This window comes from Xiphophorus maculatus, chromosome 8, assembly GCF_002775205.1.
Source record: "Xiphophorus maculatus strain JP 163 A chromosome 8, X_maculatus-5.0-male, whole genome shotgun sequence".
Classification (NCBI taxonomy): domain Eukaryota; kingdom Metazoa; phylum Chordata; class Actinopteri; order Cyprinodontiformes; family Poeciliidae; genus Xiphophorus; species Xiphophorus maculatus.
The window spans coordinates 24,040,447-24,060,910 of record NC_036450.1 but is presented as its reverse complement, the minus strand read 5'-3'; the positions used below and the strand labels follow the sequence as shown (position 1 = coordinate 24,060,910).

The following is a 20,464-nucleotide window of genomic DNA, read 5'->3' as shown; positions in this document are numbered from 1 at the left end:
AAAAGTGCAGTAGGTGGGGCATGCAAAAGAGGCAGAATAATAAAGTGAAAGCAGACAGGAAATGCCCGATGGTTACAGACCTCCGTGACGACAGCCGGCAGGTTTAAACGTTGTGTCACAAAGAATCCGTGTGGGGCAACTTTGTGACACATTGCAAACACACCGGTAACTTCTCTCTCTGCAGGGAGATAAGCACCGACAACAGATGGCAAGGAGCGTTATCTGCTGGAAGAGCAGGTTCCCAAGCAGGAAGGAAGCGCGTCGATATGCTCATTTATCTTCTTCACACTTTTAGGTCAAATATATCATCTGAACTAACCTTAAAAAACGGTTTTAAAAATGAAATAGAGGAATATATTAGAGATATTTGTGGAAGTAATGTATATGCTGAGGTAGAAGCTGTAGTTGGTGTATTTCAGGGCTGCTTTTGCCAGACAGTGATATCAGTTTCTGTTAAAACTATCAAAAGGCTCAGGTTTGACTCTCTGCTCGTGGCGAACCCTGGAAGCTTTATTTTACTCCGCGAGTCGATTCCGACTTGCTAGATGAACAAGAGAACCTCGCGAATCCTAAAAGTGAAAACCAACAGAATATACTGTATTTTAAATGTCTGGTTTGATTTTTAAAATAATTCGAATGTCTGATAGCACAGAGCCAAAGTAGGCATCAGCAGCGCTTTACACCTTTTTTCTCACAGCGCAACCACAAACTTTCATGCAGTATGCCTTTGAAGTAGTGAAGGACACGTGGTTTACACTATTGTTTACAAGTTAGACTCTATAAAGTGTGGCGTGCATATCTGTCTTGTTTGCTTTAGTCTTGATACCCCTAAAAAAATTCCCTAAAAAACAAACTTTGAGAATAAGAAGGTAATAAGAAGTGATGTTTGCTGCAGAATGTACAGCAGACACATGGAAGCAACATGTATACTGAGGTATACACGTCAGTTCCTCATGTGCCTTGGTCAGATGAAATCAAAGTAAAAAAATTTTTGGCCAACAAGAGTAGCAAAAATAATCTTACAAAAGAAACAACAAAAACCCCTGAAAATAACTGCCAAGGAGAAAAGAAAAGAGTATCTAGAGTCTTAGCTCTAGTGCAGAAGCTAAGTCTCTCATCTACACTCTTTGAATTCACTTAGCCTAGCCGTTGCTTCCATATGGAATTCCACTTCATTCTCATTTCCCTTCAGAGCTCCATCTGGGATTTCTTCTATTGAACTCAATTTCTCCGGCTGAATTTTCAATCGGGCCAATCAGAAAACAGAAAGAGAAGTTGTGAACAATGACACTGATTTATTTTATGATTGTAGTCTGCCTGCATCTTTAGCAACGGCAGCGGAGGAAGTGAACGAAGATGTTCAGGCCGTGTTGGCCGTGCGTCCAAATATTGAGCAATTAAAGTTGTGCAAGAGCAACATTTAAGACACTTTATTACTGGCAAAGATGTCTTGGTCGAGGTTGTTTACGGCAAACACAATTTCTGATAGACCTTGTGAAGCTAGGGCACTCGCTATGTCACGTCCAAATGTTAGCGATTGGTTAAAACCTGATCCAATCATTTGAAACTTCAACAGAGTCCATTCCTCCAGGAAGCAGTTTCTCAATAGCCAAAGGTCCAGACCTTCGGTACAAAGCGAACCGTAGAACCAGGGATCAGTTTTTACCAGCCTATCGGCAAGAGAAATAACGCTCCTGGATTGGCTGCTTTGTAAATGCCACAACCAATAATAACGCATGAAGTACTGCCTTTCTTTCATCTAGCCAACTGGTGGTTCAACAAAGTATTGGTTGAATAAAAATACAGAATGCGAACCATGTAGTTTTTCTTCCGTCTCACAATTATGCACCACTTTGTCAGTAACATTAAAAAAAACTAATAAAATACATTCAATAGTTTTTTGAGGTACTGTTCTAAGATAATGGCACAGTACTGTAGGATACTGTACTGTACAGATAATGTTCAAATGTTAAATAAACAGAAATTATGATAGAAAGGGGAAAGAAAAAGAGGATTGGAGGGATGCAGGTGCAGTGGAACAGAAAAGACGGGCGCATCGCTCTTTATTAGCAAGCTCTGCAGAGAACTGAGGTAACCGCCTCTGATGGATGGCGCCTTTAAGTTCCCATTATAAGGTAAGCATTACTCATAAGCAGCTTTTGATAAGCACCCAGGTTGGAAGAGACGAGTCGCCTGTTCTTCAAAGACAAAAGCCCCGGCTTCTCCTTCAGTCTGCATCAGTCGCCACGGGCTCCTCAGCCTCCTTCAGAGGGAACAAAAACATCAAGAGCAAAAAGAGAGAAAAATAAAAGGTACCTTTGGTTGAAACACTCAAAGCACTTCAACTGTTATTAACAAAACTGCTCTGTTTGCAGAGCGGTGGAGGTCCAGAGGGTCCTCTACTAAAGGGGGATGGGTTTGGAGTGGGGGGATGTCCTGGTTCCCTGGAGGCCTGGAAGGAGACAGGCTTTGAATTGCTGTGAAGTTGAGGAAAACTCTCCAGACGCTGCCAAGGAGCAGACGCCGCCGCGCACTGTGGCAGGCGATGAGGCAGCGGGCAAAGTGAAAACCAAGTGACACGAGCTGTTTTAGTAATGACACTTCCAGAAATTGAGCTAAGAAAAGAATTTCAGCTAACTTTAGCTTTCAGATTAGGCTCCTGATAAATATTAGGTCAATAAGAAATTCTCACGGTATCATAGCCTTGAGTAACAACGTTACACAAAAATTTAACGCAACGGTATGTAACTTTTACATAAATGTGTTTTCTTCCATATTTGTTCAAACGGTCACCATGTTGTGACAGAACGGTATGAGATAGACAGAACAACAAAAAAATCAAGCTCTTCCACTTCCTCCCAGTACTACTATTGTGGTCTCCAAATATGTAAAAACAACCAATCAGAGGCAGGAGGAGTGTCTTAGCGCTCTCAATCATGTACAACTCACTGTTCAAGAAAAAACATTTATCTGCCACAAATGCTAACTAGCCTTAGCATTTGTGGCAGGCTATGTTGTGGTGAACCAGCTGCAGAGCAACACGAGTAAGAGTAAGGGGGAGTAATGTGAGCAGGACGTACACAAAGGTGATTGACAGCGCTAAGACCCCTCTCATGGCTCTGATCGGTTGTTTGACTATGATGTTGCTTTCACATAATATCCGTTTTTACATTATAATGTCTTGACATTATTTTCATTTTAACAAATATGTTTAAAGAACTGTTTTTAATAAAAGTTACATACTGCAGCTTTAAGGCAAAAAATTTTCCAATAAAGCCTAACTACTATAGTTCAAAATAGAAACTCAACAAACTGTCGTACTGTTGCCAAAATAAAAAACTGCATATTACAGCTGTGATGATGTTAAGCATTACCTTCCTGAACTGTTCCGACTTGAGACTTTAAAAATGTACGATATTCAGAGTACATTGTGAAGAGCGCTATTTTTTTTAGCTGCTACTCTTTTTACAGAGACAATGAAAGTATTACAAGCTGGCATTAGCTACCTTACTCTATGGTGTGGGACCTTCTTCGGCATTGGTACTAAAACAACTTTTACACCCAAAGAATGGTATGAAGTGAATGCTAGCAGTGATTAAACCATAACTGTTAGGGGTGTAACCTGACTGCACAATATTAAAATGCCAGAACAATTCTCACCTCATTTAGCTGGTGTGTGCAAGAGATTCGTCTGGTGAAAAACAAAAGAGTTTGAAAATCTTAGATGTGGTTTAAGCTTTACACATTATGTTTGTGTAAGAAAGTAAATAGCTCTTGAGTTGCCTCGTTCAGTCAGACCAATAACGGCTTCTTTTCGGGGTGGCTAACAACTCTTGAGTTACAAAAACAGCAGAAACGTTTTAGCTACTTTTAAAATAATTTCGTTTTGAAACAATTAAGGATGTAAAAATTGAAACAACAAACTGTTACTGTCAAGACGTGAGCTCTGGAAGCAGTGCGAGAAAACAGCGACTGGCTAACCGTTAGCTGCTAACAAAGCTAAACTTAGCATCTGCTTCATGGCTTCCGATTAAAAGGCTAGTAATGGTTTTTTTTTTTATGAGTTGGGCTATTTAAAAGGCTGGTCAAACCTGACTTTGTTAATTCTAGACTGTACAGATGTTTTATTAAATTCACTTAGAGATTTATAAAATCTTTAACTTATTAACAAAAGCTACAAAAAGCATTAGCCGTGGCTTTTTGGCATTAGGATAAACTTCGAAAGTATCAAACATTACAGATTTTTTAAAGGACAATGAAATCTTTAATCTATTAGTTGTTTTTTTCCCAACTAAAATAATGTAAAAATACAAGCATTTATTAATCTTATGAACCATCATGCATTGTCTTCTCTAGTCAGCTTGTTAAATCCCGAGAGAACTGTATAAAACCTTGGCATAAATTAGTTCTTGACATGACCAGCAGATTTCAAAAATATGGGGAGCAATTACAAATCTTATGAGACCTTCAAACTGCTAAGTGTTTTCTAACATAATTTGACGTAAGTGAAACTAATCAGTTGACCGGATTTGTTTCCTTCTTTTTGAGGGCTTTTTTATTTCCTCCAAACTTTGCAAAAGTTTCCACTTACCCAAACTTCTCTTTTAGTTCAATTGACTGAGTTTCTGCATGTTAATTTCAGCTACATCTTAACATGACTTAACAACGTCTATTAATCACTCACTTTAGGTCAAAAACGTGGACACATCATCACTAGGCAAGAGAGGAAAAAAACAAAACAAGAAACATCAAGAGAAACTGAGTAGTTTGTCTTCCCCCCCTCCAAATGGGAAATATCTGATTTGGTTTTTAATGAGGAAAAAGGACCGCCATCATGCGGCATTCTGGGCCATGAGAGAAACTTCAAGAACAAACCAGGATTTATTGAGCTAATCGAGGGAAAGCGATGGAAAATGAGTTCCTCCCCTCCTCCTCCTCTGTCCGCCACTCCGCTGCCAGCTGAAGGTTAATGATGAAGGGAAGCAGCAGATAAACACAGGACAGAGAGACGTACAAGGAGCCGCTGCAAGCTCGTTTATATTGTTGCAATTCTGACTGGAGTCAAAATAAAAACGTTTTTTAATAAATCATGAAGACCCTCGAACCATCGAACCGTTTGTGGGTTTAAAGGCAGCACTGTATTCTGGGTTTTTCATCTAAATTGCAAATAAAGCAAACGGCAGTGAGCAAGCAGGTCAACTTCCATCCGCTTCGACCCAAAGAACAAAAAGAAAAAAAAACTAGGCAGAACGTCCGGCCGGCAGCAAAGGGTGGTGGCTTTCTTTTCTTTTAATTTTATGCAGGTATGCTTGCAGTAATGCAAAACCATTTTTCAAAATGGCAGGTTTTGCCAATAGCCGCTCTCAAAAGCACGCGCCTGATGTTGCTATGATAAAAATTGATCTCGCGGAGCATCGGCGTGGCAAGTCCTGCGCGCACACACAGCGCGCACACACACACCCAGACACGCACACACACAGACACACACACACCATTAATCCTAGCCAGCCAGCTGACAGGCTGAGCGAGGTCATCCCTCTGCACACACTTGGAGCTCTGCATGATTCAGTAGGCGCACGCCGATTCATCGATTCTTTATAAACTTGTAGATGAGAAGCAGTAATAAGTGCACACAGAATCCCTAAGCGTTCACATAGGGCTGAGTGTGTGTGTGTGTGTGTGCTTTAAACTGCTCAAGTCAGCACTGTATCTCACTACATTCACCTGAATAACAAATGAACAGAAAATAAAGTGTTTCAAGAGAAGTTTTGAAAAAATAGAAGGTTGTAAAAGTATCAATATATCATATAAATATATATCCACATCTGTATTATCTGATGGTCCAAACCTGATTGCTTGAAGGGACTCAGCAGAATTTGGCCCAAACCAACTCCAACCTCTATACTGAAATGTCTTTTCTGAACGTAATCTATTGTTTGACAAAGTCGCAAAATTCTGTATCTGCTTTAAGTAAATTTCTACACATTGGATAGCGTCGCATGCTTCAACGATTTCCTATACTGTGCGCAATGGCGAGATAAACAAGGTTCCTCTTTTAGCCATGTTTATCACAGTTCATGTTGTTTTATAGACTTTAAAAAAATATATTTCTCATACTAAAGGTGTGGCCAGGATTAGGTGCTTTTTTTAAAAATCAACTTCATGACTTTTGAAGATCGCACATGTCTGCCTTATGTGAATTGCAGGAAAAGAAGATTCGGCTTACTAAGTTAAAGTGGTGGCATTATGCACTTTCCAGCCACATAGTGTCATCTTATGGCACAATGTCACCTTCAGGAATGCTGTATATATCAAATATGACTTGAAAGAATTTTTTACATTGTATTTTAATTTCTTGAAATTGTCTCTTTAAAAACTCTGCCTTCAGGAAGTCATCACAACATGGCTCCTCTATTAACCCTTTAACAAAGCTTTCACTAGGGTAAAACGAAGAAGCTCCTATAATGCGATCAGCAGATGAACAGTTCCACCAGGTGTTTGCTAATCGCTGCTGGCTAGTCTGAAGTGGGGGGGAGAGCTGCTCTGTGAGGCAGAAGCTTAGAACTGCAGTTCAGAGGAGGAGCTGTGTCCTCGAAGGCGGGGCTAGGTCCGCCCAGGCGTTTTGCACAGCTGAATGGTTGCCATGGGAGATTAGAGGATTTGCCAAGCATGCATGAAAGAATTTAGGCAACTCTTCAGGTATGTTGTTGATTAACATGATGTAAAGCCTTGAAAAGTCGATTTACTATAACACCGTCCCTTTAAAAGTTCCCGTGCGATCTGCTGACATTTCAGTTTGTCAGAAAAACAAACGTCGACGACGGTGAGGTTTGCAGCAACCTTCGACCCCGCGCCTCTGCAGCATATGGAAGCAAATCGGCAGGGATCAGTGGGAGGCGCCGGCAGCCGGAGAACACCCTTGACCTTCTGTAAAGTGCAAACGGCTTTAACGTGACCTCAGGGTGGCAAACACATGACGCCATATGTTTTCTTTCCGCATGCAGGAACCGTGCGGCATCCTGCCCAGGTAAACATTATGTTTACATCATTCATTTTTCTTTTTTACCCCCCTCCTAAAATAGCCAAGTTCATGGTCTCTATAATCACTGCAGCCTATACTTCAGCTCAAACCTGTAATTCAGACGAAGCCTACACACCAACACAGTCATGTAGGAACGGCAGCGAAAGGTGTGGTTGGAAAACTTGGCCTAATTTCAGTATTTTCTGGTCTAGTTTCTAGTCCAAATATCTTGCCACACTTGAAGTAAGACTAAACTAACTAAAAGGTAACATTTCAGCAAGAAATATGAGCTTTCTTTAAGTCAATAATTTTTTTTAAGTTGATGAAATAGTACTAGCTGTAAGTTAAATAATCTGCCAGTGGAACTTTTACTTTTCATTAATTTTAAAGACAATCGTCTTAAAACGAGCTCTTATTTCTCATTGAAAAGTTACTTGTAAATCAGTTTTGTCTTCCAGTGAACTAAGATAGTTGCACTAGAAACTAAACCTGAAACACCTGGTAAGATTTTGTGCTTTTGCAGTGCAGTTTTTAATTTGTGAAAGGTTATTCTGGGCTTTTAGTTTTATTTTGCTTCCAAATAAGGCAACGACATTAAGCTGACGTGTGATGATAACCATAACAAACATGACTGCTTCTGCTAATTCTCATATTTCCTTTTTCTTTTTTTCAAACCATAAAAGAACAATTAAAAAAACAGGACATGTGGTAAAACAAATAAATAAAAAGAACCTCATTGTATTTTAAGATGTTTTTCAACAGTCAAACGAGTAGAAAGTGCTCTGTTGTGTTTCACTGGATGGAAATGAACATATAAGGAGAGTACCAGACACAGTCACTGAGTTTGAGAAATGAAAAAAAAGTGTCTTAAGTCAGAGGCTTCTTCAAAAGCACTGTAATACAGGCTGCTACAGGAGATCTTTCCTGTCCACAGCCATCAAAATTTAAAGTAACTCTTAAACTTTGATAATATTGAGTTAAAAAATTACATTTTTTGCAAAGAAAATTAAATGTTTTTGGCAAATGTGTTTTGAATTTATTGGAATTAGTTGTCGGACAACAAAATATTGCAACATATTTGAAATATTCCATTCTTATTGCTGTATTTGTCCCACATTAGTTGAAACATCTATTTATTACAGCTAAAAAAAAATAAAAATGTTTCTCCCACAGAGCTTAAAATTCAAATGATTTCATTTTACTATGATTCAAAAATGGACGGCAAAAAAACTGGATACAGTTTCCATAAACCGAGGTAGGGATGAATCTTTTATTTAGACCGGTATACATAAACATACCTACAATATTTTCATGAGACTGACTAGTCTTATGAAAGCTCTAAAAGGATTTGACTTTTAAATTGTCGTGCCACAATACAACAGTGAGCTGCTGCTTTGTGTTTTTATGTTTTGGCCCATCACACAGAATCCAAATGAAAACGCTGAAAGGAAAATGTGAAAACGATCAAGAGGTGTGAATACTTTTACCACTGACGCTTTGTTTGGAACGGTTAGAATAAAAGTGTCGAGCCACAGAAAGTCGTTGTTCTGAATCCCCTCCGCTTGATTGGCTGCAGATTTTACCCTGTGATGCTCTAAAAAAAACACAGGATGTGTTTCTTGTTTGTGACCCTGAATGCAACCTGCATCAGACAAAAAGCACGAAACTATAGCGGCGGCGGCGGCGGCGGCGGCGACGTCTCACCAGCTGAGTTTGTTTGTAAAGGACAAAAAAACAACCTATCTTAGCTCATTCAAATACAACTTTTACAAGGGAATAATAGAATAATTACCTTATTTATGGGGCATTTTTTGAATATTTTTGATCCAAAATTGAGGTTTTCATCTAACATCTGAACTGTGGAACTTCGCCGTCAAAAACCTCTTAACCCAAAGGTTTAGAAGTAAATCTTATTTTGCTCTAACCTGGTAAAAAAAAAAAAAACAGCCCCTTGTCCTATGCTTTGCTTCACCCAGAGGGTCTGGGCTCTCAGCAGTTGAGAAATGATTGCTTTCCGAAAGCGTGGGGTCCGTTTAGGTTTTACATAAACGTCACATAAACGCCAAACTAGGCGGGTGTTCAATGTTAAGCCAATATTTGAAGGTGTAGCCAAAACGGCTTTGTTCACTTCCACCGTCATTTCTAAAACTACAATACGAAAACGTCGCAGAAGCCAACGTCATCGTTCACAACTTTTCGTTCTCTTCGCTCACTGGCCGGGTAAAAAAAAAAAATTCAATCAAATCGAATAAAAATCTACCGGAGAAAATCCGAGTCAAGGGGAGAAGGCGAGAATTTCTTTCGAGTTGAATTGCACGGGAAGGCAACGGCCAAGCTAGTTTTACTCCAAAGTTCATTTAAAAACCAGCCGCACTTCCTGCTCACAGTTGGATAACAGGGTTTACAGACTGTCATGGCGGCCATCGCCGGGGAATAACATGGGATTGAGCGCCGGTTTCACAGGGCACGTTTGTTGTGGGACTCGTGGAGCTGGTGGGGCCTGCAGCACATGTGTGTGTGCCAGTTCATTTCCTCAAGGTCTACTGTGAGAAAAACCTCCCTCCTCCGGTGCGGCCCACACGTGGGGAGATTACATCTTTTATTTATCACTCCCCGACTCTGTTATTCTAGCAAATTCCAGGCTGGAGTCCAATAAAGCCAAGAAACCCTCCCTGTGTTTGTGGACTACTGTTGTTCCTCTTCGGAAGACGGATGGAGGCCAGGTTTAGTTTCAGACCCTTCGCACACATTTCCCCGCTCCATCTACTGGCGGCACGGTGTTTGGAAATATATGCTGTTGTGATGTTGCTGCGGAATATTTGTGTTGATGAGATCGATTTTCATCGCTCTTCTATTTTCCTTTCCATTATCCAGATGTCCTGACCAATCACTGTGGGCTCAGGCATTAACATCTAAAGTAGATGTAGCAATCAAGGCCAGGGAGAGTCCTTGAACCTGCTGAGATGATATACTGACATTACCGGGATTGCAAATATACTCTGGACTTCCAGTATTTGCGGGGGTTTAAGAAATAGCTGAAAACTGTGAATACTTGAGATTCCCTCTACAAACTCTTCAAACTCCACATTTTAATAGTTCAAACACCTGAATACAAGCCAGTATTCATGAACATGCACAGTGGCAGCCATTTTAGGATTAACACAGGAGTAGGGATCAACCGATCCACTTTTTTCACTTCTGATACCGATACCTGAGGTTTAGTAACCAATACTGATCGGCCGATACCCTCGCTATCAAGAAAGGAACTCTAAAGCATTAAAACATCCTGGCATTTCTTGTTCAAATGAAGTCTGTTTTCTGAAGTAGTTTTAGTCTAAGCTAATGTTATTGTCCCGATATGAAGAGCTTTAAGCTTGCTGAAAACTCTTACTTTGAAATAAGACAGGAAGTAGATCTTGAAATTATGATGTCACAATGACAGTCTGCTGGCTAGCCCAAAGAGACGCCCACTTGTTACTGATCACAGAGTTTGAAATTTATTAAACTTTTATGGATGTAACAATGCAAAAATTTGGGCTAATATTGATATCCGATATTAATATTGCTATTATAGCCAGTAACCGACATTATATATATTTCACTAACATTTCGAAACCTTTGGGGAAAAACCAGAATCAGATAAAAAATAAATATCGGTTGTTCATATCAGCCCAGTTTTATTTAATTGGATCGATACCGATTTGTTAAAATTTGACAAATATCGGCCGATACCGGCGTTGGTGCCGATATATCGTAAACCTTTATTGTGTTTGTGAAAACACAAATTTTTTCAAATATATTGTTTAAATATTGAACTGGATGTAGTGTTATCTATACAAAAAGGTAATATTCATCATTACTTAAAAACTGTTAAGCAATAAAGCTGCCTTTTCGACATCTATCCTTAAGTTTACATATCAAAATCAAAATAACAGAGTTGCATGTAAGATTAGTGTTATAACCAATGTCTCAGGTCATTATACCAGCATCAGAAATTATTGGAGGAGTTGTTTTTTTTCCATATGAAATAAAAGTGTTTTCGTTTTTTGAAATCTTCATGTTGATACATTAAAACTGTTGTGTTTTTACTCAAGGTTACCCAACCACTAGAATCAAACTCCCACAGCACCCAGGTGGCTTGTTTTGGGGGTGACGAGTTAGAGAAGTCCTAGAAATCAAACTGCATTACCATTCAAATGAAGCATGTGGAGTAATGGGATTACAGCCTGGTGTGAGAAGGTGTTCCCGAGTCTGGCGAACCCACAGGTGACCGATGGCGACACAGTCAAAGCCCCCAAGGGCTGACAGCGTCAGGACTGCGGCTGTAGAGCCACAACCGTCTCCATCGGCGCTAGATATCGGCTCCAGCCCCTGCATGGCAGCGATTTCAGACTCACCAACTGGTGATTGTGGGATTGGTGTGAATCGTGGCCCGATTGAAAGAGCAGTGAAGGGCCCACACTTCACAAAAAAACCAGTTCCTTAACCCAAATGATTTCTAGTTATGAAGAGAAGGAAATGCTGCTTTTGCTTGGCTGGAGCCAACAGGGAGCTTGAAATACACAAATAAACACATAAATGTGGGGGAATGAAAAAACAAAGTCATAATTTAAAAGAAAAAAATCATTGCAATTAATATGTTCAGAGGCCGGGGTGTTAAAATCCAAAAGAAGGTCTCCTTTAAAGGGACATGTTAAAAAAAAAAAAAAACTATACAAACTTTGTTTTGCATTTTGTCACCTATAGAACAGCATACCACCAGCTTTTCTGTTGTAAATTGTTATTAAAATGAAAATTTACAGGCAGGAACAAATAAATAAATAAATAAATAAAGTTTCCATGCCCACATGCCCCTGATGACATCACAGGAGGCCTAAATTTCTTCCCTTGTGATTTTTTTCCACGGAACGTAAATTTAAATGTACAAAACATCTGCCTATTTGCGGATTTGCTTGGTTTTTTCCCACGGCATTTATCTAAAATATTCGTAGTTTAAAAAAAAATTAAATGGCAGCTTGGAGAGCTAAAATACTTTAATGAAATCCTACGGCATCCGCAAAGCAGCCAATCCAGAAGTGCCATTTATTTTCCTTGGCACTGATTGGCTTTATCAGTGCCAAGGAAAATAAAAATAAGTAAAAGAAAGAAAGTTCTTGGTCTTGGTGCGTTTAATGGACAGGAAAAATTATCATTTGACCTGCTGATTGGAGGCGATTTGGGAGAAAACTGGATGACTTCTGATTTGGTTGGTGCATCTGTGAAATCTTTCAAAGTTAGCCAGCTCGCCTTAGCCGATCTCTCGTGATGTCATCAAACCAGACAGACAGAAAACCGAATTAAGTTTTTGTTTCACTCCCTTTTCAAAATTGCATTTTTTTTTTTTTTTTTTTTTTTTTTGTGAAATCCTCCCAGCTTCATGACAGAGCCGCGTTTGTATCGTCACCATTAATCATTTGGCGAAAGAAAAAAAAAAAAAAAACAGAAAGAAAGAAAAACACAACTTGCACGGTTTCTTTAAGGAGGAGGAGGAGGGTGACTCACAAAGAACGCTCTGATTCGTGCCACTGAACGCCTGCAGTTGTCAAACACAAGCACACAGGTGTCTGTTCCTGTTCCACACGCTGTCAGTGAGGTATGAACAAGCAGACATATGATAACCCCCGGGGCTTGTTCTCATCTCCCCCCCTCCTTTCAGGAAGAAGAGGACGTTTGCTTCAGAGCCAGAAACATTCCAGGCACTTCCCCGGATCTAATTTTACAACACAAACAGAGCATATTTGACCTCTCCGCTGGTCTGTATCTCCCCGTGTCTGTTGATCAAACTCCTCCCGTGCTGACGGAGCAACAATGCTTTTTTTTTTTTTTTTTTTTTTTAATTATCGCCGAACAACACGCAGAACAAGTCATTGAAATGTAACGCGTCAGTTGAGACCCACCCTGCACACTTCCCTTATTACTCAAGAGTTAGAATTGTCTAAAACTGATTTCGCACGTCCGACTGAAATGTGTACGAAACTAAAATAAACCGTGAAGCACACTGGACGCTTTCGCTATGAATCGCTTAACATGTTTTGTGTCACCTACAGTAAACCAGAGATTTTTTTTTCTTTTTTTGTCAATTCTGACAAAGTTTCACAGTAGGTTCTGGGAAATATAATGAAGGTTTTGAAGCTTTTTAAATTCCCACCGGACCTGAACTAAACAGGATTTAAATGCCCCAGTCATACATTCACATTCACGCGCCCAGCCGATTTAAAACCCCTTTGTCTCCCTTTTGTTGTCACTTTATCTGCACCTTATCACCACCATTCTGTACTTTCCTTTTGTAAGGGCTGTAAATTTCCCAACACTTTTACACCCGGTCTCGTCTCCGCTACTCACCGACTTGCAATACGTTGTCAACGCAGCCGCTCTCCAGCAGAGCGACGCCGCGTCGGAACGGCAGCCGCGTCTCGTCGCCGCTCTCGCCGCCACTTCCGACTTCCTCCCCGCCGCCGGTGTTGAACGACGAGTACATGCAGATTTCCCGTTCGCTCCTCGGGAAGGACCAGTACACTATCCGTCTCTGAACGGGCTCCGGGATCCGCTCGAAGCGCTCCTCCACCCGCTGAAACGGCCACTTCTCCGCGACTCTCCTCGCCGCGATGTCCAGGAGAGACTCCGGGCTCTGGGTTCGGCTCGACTCGCCCTGGGTGGCAGCCGAGCCGCCGCACAGAGCCCCAGCGGCCCGCTGGCCTTGCCTACATGTTGCGCCGAAGCCCGGCCGACAGCAGAGCCGCTTGGCCGGGGGCTGCTGCACGCGCTCCGCCATCATAGCTCCGCTTTCACAGCGCCGGAGGAAGTCAACGCACCATATGAAGTGGATGGTGAAAAGAAAGGGTTAGCCAGGGTTTGATTGTTGGCCGTGTATACCCAAATCATCCTTTTATGGAAACATGGGGGCAGGGCTTTCCGAGCTTGTCAAACCCCTTTGTTGACAAATTAAGCGAAGGCGGAGTCTGGTTGGTTTGTCCTGCACTACAGGGGGGGGGGAAAGGTCCGAACGGACGCTTTATCTTGGCCGACACACTTTAAAATAAAGCTTTTAAAAGCTATTAACGTCAAAAAAAGCGGAGTTTTCAGGCGATAGTTCAGCCGGTAGGAAGAGAGAGCAGTCTTTGTCTGGCAGCGAGCTGGATGCTGAGAGCCTATAGGCGGTTATCGGCCTGTCAACACTAGAGCCTCGTGGTTTGTAAGGGGGAGGGGGCAGTGAACGTAGCACCGCCCCGTGACATTTACGCTCCACTGGAATGTGAAACGTTTCAAGAAAATACACATCGTTATGGGACATGTGGAGGCCCTTTAGTGCCAATAATAATAAAATAAAAAAAAAACCATTTATATTATGACTGCAAGGGAGAAGAATATAGATAAAATGTACAAACCATAATAATAAGTTGGTCAGAAGCAAACATAAGAGAAACTGTATTTAAATGTAAAATTTGTTAACAGAGATTGGTATGTACTTCATATAAACAGACGATTACTCCTCAATGCAGGGTTCGCTTTAACCTTGAGACCTCTACTGCATGTTTTCTCCTCTTCTGTCTTCCTGTTTCCTGCAGGCCACAACATCTTTTTCAAAATGCCTTTACTTGGATTTCGTGTGGAATTGTGTTTACATATTGAGTTTACGTCAAAAACTGCCTTTGAATGAAATAAAATGCTTCTATCGTACACTTGTAACCTTTTGAATTTTGTAATGTTATATTAGCTGTAAGCTGAAAATCTTTAACACCATAAATAAAGGTTTGAAAACATCAGTCTGCATGCAGTTAATCTATATAATGTATTTCACTTAGTGAATTGAGTTACTGAAATAAATGAACGTTTTGTTAAATTTCTAATTTACTGAGTATGGAACATTAATTGGATGTTTTTTCATATCCTATCAATATATCAAATAATGCACTGAAGAGAAATATGCAATTTGATGTTAAAATACAATAGTAAAATTCAGATTATGGAATTTTAAAGGAACTATGTTTGTGACATTTAAAAAAAACTGCAGTAAGCAAAACAACTGTTAAACATGCTAAGCTCCATCAGCTTACTTGGCATTACAGAAGCCTGTAGTATTCACACACAAATCCACTTAAATGAGCTTCAATTCAATTCGGCTCAGTGGTGCCAATTCACAACAAATGCCACCCCAAAAGCCCTTTGCAAAAACAAAAATAATACATTCGCATAAACACGACGCCCTTCCCCAGCCTGTCCTTCTGGAGCGGGGCTCTGCTCTGAGCAAAAACGACTAGACTCCCTTTATTCAAAGAAGTATTTACCCCCATTTTTATCAGCGCCGGGGGAAACATTTCCAGAAACAATCCCAAGCAGTTCCAGCGAGCATAAAGACAACATTCTTCTCTAGCATAATGAGTTTATCTGTCGTTTTCTCCTCCATTTACAGTACCACCTGCTGCTGCTGCAGGACAGCATCATCGCCAGCCTCATTTCGGCACACTTGCTCCATGCTGCGTAAATGATTTAGGCTCCCATGTTGGAAATCTTGACTGTTGTCTCGTTTTACCCTGCAGACAGCTCGGAAGAAGCGCAGTAATGACTGAGCCTATTCACTCAGCATGGTGGGAACAGTTGGAGGGCAGCGCAGACACACTAACCCAGGGAAAAGCAGCCTTCGAATTCTGACTTTGTGGCGTTTGGATCGATCCGTTTCATACTGCGTTACATTTAAATTTCAGTCGTTCGTTTCAAGAATAAAGTTTTAATCTTTCTGCTGGCATCAAGTAGAAATTAGATGAAAATAAGAGACATTTTAAAGGGACAGTATTATGGGTTTTCCAGGCACAAGGGGCTATTTTATAGCATAAACAAGTAACTATGTTACCTTCAGTTGTAAAAATATGACTTAAAAGAAATTTGATTTTGTAATTTAATGCCTTGAAATTGGTCCTCTGTCTCTTTAAAAAAAAAAACTCCTGCCCTACCAGAAACTCTGCTTTCAGGAAGTCATTACAACATGGCTCCTCTATCAACGCTTTAACAACGTGTTTACCAGCATTTCAACTGAGAAGTAGCTCCTGTAATGAGCTCAGCTGATGTGCAGTCCCACCAGGTGTTTGCTAATTGCTGCTGGCTAGTCTGAAGGAGCTGAGTGCAAAAGCTCTGTGAGGCGGCAGCATGGAAGCCGAAGCTCCAAGGAGCAGCTGAGACTCGAAGGCGGAGCTTGGTCCCAATAGGCGTTTTGCACAGCTGAATGGTTGCCACGGGAGATTAAAGGATTTCTCAAACATGCATGAAGGAGTCAAGGCCTTTTGATGAGGGAATAATATTACACAGTGATGTAAAGCTCAAAAAAGTTGATTCTACATCAGGGGTGGGCACTCCTGGTCCTCGAGGGCCGGTCTCCTGCAACTTTTAGATGCATCTCTACTTCAACACACCTGAGTCAAATAATGAGGTCGTTAACAGGACTCTGGAGAACTTGACTGCACTTAGGAGGAGATTCAGCTGTTGGATTCAGGTGTGTTGGACCAGGGAGACATCTAAGAGTTGCAGGACACCGGCCCTCGAGGACCAGGAGTGCCCACCCCTGTTCTACATCATACTGTCCCTGTAAACCCTGTGTACCTTAGTCTTCCTTTTAAGAAATCCAGCGAACTCCTCATGGCCAAATAAAACGGGGGTCATTTCTAAATTTCCTTTCCTTTTCCAAAATCTTTTCAGAAGCTGAGGCGGAGTAACTGACTTCTTTTCTGGAGCGACATGAAATTGCTGATAAAAAGCAATTTATTTATTTATTTTGTAAAGTGCGCTCAACAGAAACTGCTTTGCCTAAACGTGTCCAGTGACGCGACACACTTGGGAATTTATTGCTTTAGTTTTTGTTTGACCTTTGACTCTGTCATTACATCATTTAAATGAACAGACTTCATATCTTGGGTGAGGTTCTCCGGAGCCGTTTTTGTGGTTTCGATTTTAACTTTTAAAATAGAAACATCAGTGTTCGTGTAAACCATGTAATTTCAGAATCTGCTGCTCTAATATGTGGGGCACCACAAGGCCATGCTGTAGGCCCACTTCCTTTTTTTATATATATATTTTTTTCACCCTCTTGGGCAGACCATTAATAATTTTCATAACATCCTCCATCACTTTAATACACAGTATACTTACTTTAAGCTGTCTGAATGCCTAAAACAAATTCGCAATAGAAAAAGTAACTCCCTTCAACTGAACTTTGAGAAGAGATCATTTGAGAAATATATTCAAATGAAGAAGGTTGGTGTTGAAACAGGAATTTGAGATGATTATTCATGTCTTTATCTCCTGGTGTCGAGAGTATTGAGACACATTTATCCACATTCGTCGATAAGAAAGTTCTCCATTTCCACCAGTTGGTCCAAAACTCTGCAGCGAGACTCTTAACTGGGCCAAAAAGAGGAGTTCACGTCAGTCCGGTTTTAAAGTCTTTGCACTGGTTACCGCTACCATTTTGAATCATTTGCCTGTAGATTTCAGGGCCGTACGAGGTCAAACTTTTTTCCTGCATTACTGACTTGAAGAGTCGGGACTCATTTAAAAATCTGCGAAAGATATTCTCATCTAAGTGAGTATTTCATTAAGATTGTTTGACATGTTGCTGTTTTTAATCACTCGTTTCATTTGATTCTGTCTCGCTTTGATTTTAAGATTAAAGTCTTTTAATTATTCTGATCTATATTTACGATTTTTACCTGTAAAACTCACTACACGCCGCCTACGTACCGTCTACAAAATTCAGCATTTTCTGTTCCTGTCTCTGTTTTCTGTGTCTCGCTCCTGAATGCTTTCACAAACGTCACCTTGGTCTTGTAACCCTTCATTAAACGGTGCAATTAATCGGTCTTTCCATCAGGATCACCTTTGTTTCCCTGTCAAGCAGTTTCCAATGTTGTTGGGTTTTTTTTTATTTTTGGAAAGCTTGTATTTGCCTGAGTCTTGAATTGATTTGTTTGCACGCACATTACTGTTTTAAAAAAAAATCTCTTTGTATTCTTACCTGAAACTAGCATAAGTAGAGCGAACACCAATCTACGGAAACGAGTCCAATGCACAAATGGTAAGAATAAATGTATAAGAGAAGCTAACACAAAGGAATAAAGTAAAATGGTATGATCAAAGTATATTAGCAATAGCAGCAAGGAAATGATCCAAACAGAAAAGCAAATAAAACCCAAAGTTTAAAAACCCGCATATCATGACACTGAGGGGTGTAAAGCTGAAGGAAGTCAGGCAAAACCTTATTCCCAGTTTAGTTGTCAGTAGAAACACATGTGGATTGCTCATCTGCAGTGGAGCTATCTTACAGCAGCTCAGCTGCAATATCAAAAAGGTTAAAACACAAATTTAAGTGGCACACCACTTTGTGTGGCATGCCACTAGAATTCAGCGACGTGGAAAAATATACAATAGAATTGAAAAATTATATGCTATGAATTTAAAATTTAAAAAAGAAAAAAAAAACCTCAAAGGCTCCCAGATGGTCCCAGATAATATGCACATATTCTGTGAGCAGCATAGACTCCACACGCACTGTCTGAGGACGGTTGAGATTTCATAGTCAAGCGTAACAATTGCCTCCATTTCTTGTGACAAAATTCCTTCTTTTCCCATTATCCAAAATGGATTTGTGGGAGGTTTGATACCACGAGACTAAATGCAAACTGTCACACTTGATCAAAAGGATCAAGTTCACTGAACGATCCCGAGGCCAGGAGTTCAGCTTCGACCGTTTCAGGTTGCAGTCGCCTGGACAAGTGCAGCAAGTTCAGGATCTTCGCAGGAACAAAATAGTGAGTGTGTGATTAGGGAAACAAAACAGAAAGGAAGAAATGGAGCAAATTCACTTAACTTCTGCTATCTTACCAAACATTTGGACCTCTAATCAATCTTTTTGCAACAGAGCCAGACATACGGAGGATAAGGCGTCCGCACGTGAACTTCTCTAAATATACTTACACACCTGACGTCAACGCAACTTCTCGCTAATGACGTCCCGGTACGCTGGTGTGAGGGATGCTTTGGGCGTCCCATTACCACATATGGACTCTCTGCTGGGTTACAATGGCTGGCGAGGGTGATAATGACAGTCTGGCTCTCTCCTGGGAATAATCATACACATACACACACACACACACACACACACACACACACACACACACACACACACAACACAAACCTTGGTATCTGCTCGTGCTGGGATCATTTACATGCTCATCAGTATGCATGAAATCTCTTGCTGAACTTTAATACCAGAACTGCTGCATAATACACTATAATGAGCATAAAGAGTGAGGATGACAATTAAAACTCGCATTAATCACTAAAAGGGAGGGGACGGGAGAGGGGAGGGGAGGACGGAGCAAAGGGAGGATGGAGAGGACTGTGGAATAAAGAAGACCGCCAGAGAGGAAGGAAAGTGGGGTGAAAAATGAAGGAGGCGCCCGATCAACGCATGTAAGGAGCATTAGCGAGAAGGAGAGAGCGGTGAGAGAAGGCAAAGAAGAGTTCCTTTAGCCTTCCACCAGTTTCCTCTTTCCTTCTTTTCTCTCTTTGTTCGCCTTCCTCTTTGAAGAAAAAGGATTACGATTTCTGAGGATGAAACCTCCCCGTCGCTCCACTCCTTCCTTTGCCCCCCTCATTGACGTAAAATGATTAGCAGGTGATGAATATTCAGCCGAAAGCAACAAATATGATCTCAGCTGGGGTTCCTTTACACCTCTGAATCCCCCCCAGCACAAAGCTCAGGTGTAAATTTACTCCTCAGCCTTTTCTGCTGTGCTGCGTTTGGTTGATGGTGTTTGCCGCTCGCATGTAAGCAAGATTTTTTTAGTCTGTCGCAGCTTCATCACACCTCTGGCTCTCATGTGAGCTTGGCATTAATTCTGTAATGTGCTGAGTTTTTGTGTTCTCTGTTGTGACTTTTTTGTTACTGTAACCTTAACCTTAACCCAGCCAGGATAAAGATCATCAGTCATTTTATATTTGAGGGAGAAAAAAAATTCCCTCATAATATCCAATCAATCAATCAATCAATCAATCAATCAATCAATCAAATGTTATTTGTATAGCACATTTCAGCAGCAAAGCATTTCAAAGTGCTTTACATCATATCAAACACAGAAACACAATGCAACATAGAATCATTGTCAATTGTTCCATCAATAAATTTGTAATTGATTACATTTCAAATACAATCCTAAACAGGTGGGTTTTTAGTCTAGATTTAAAGGAAGTCAGTGTTTCAGCTGTTTTACAGTTTTCTGGAAGTTTGTTCCAAATTTGTGGTGCATAGATGCTGAAAGCTGCTTCTCCTCATTTGGTTCTGGTTCTGGGGATGCAGAGCAGACCAGAACTAGAAGACCTGAGAGGTCTGGAAGGTTGATACAACAACAGCAGATC

At 40.7% G+C, this 20,464-nt stretch overlaps 1 protein-coding gene across 1 annotated transcript in view; it reads right to left on the bottom strand.

The window, feature by feature from the left end:
* Positions 1-14,673, bottom strand: part of LOC102224237 (zinc finger SWIM domain-containing protein 6-like) — a 52,994-nt gene extending 38,321 nt beyond the window's left edge. The window contains exon 1 of the mRNA XM_023338379.1: positions 13,403-14,673. Within this exon, the coding sequence (XP_023194147.1) occupies positions 13,403-13,835 (433 nt within the window). The 5' untranslated portion in view covers positions 13,836-14,673. The remainder of the gene's footprint in view (positions 1-13,402) is intronic.
* Between the last annotated feature and the right edge of the window lie 5,791 nt (positions 14,674-20,464).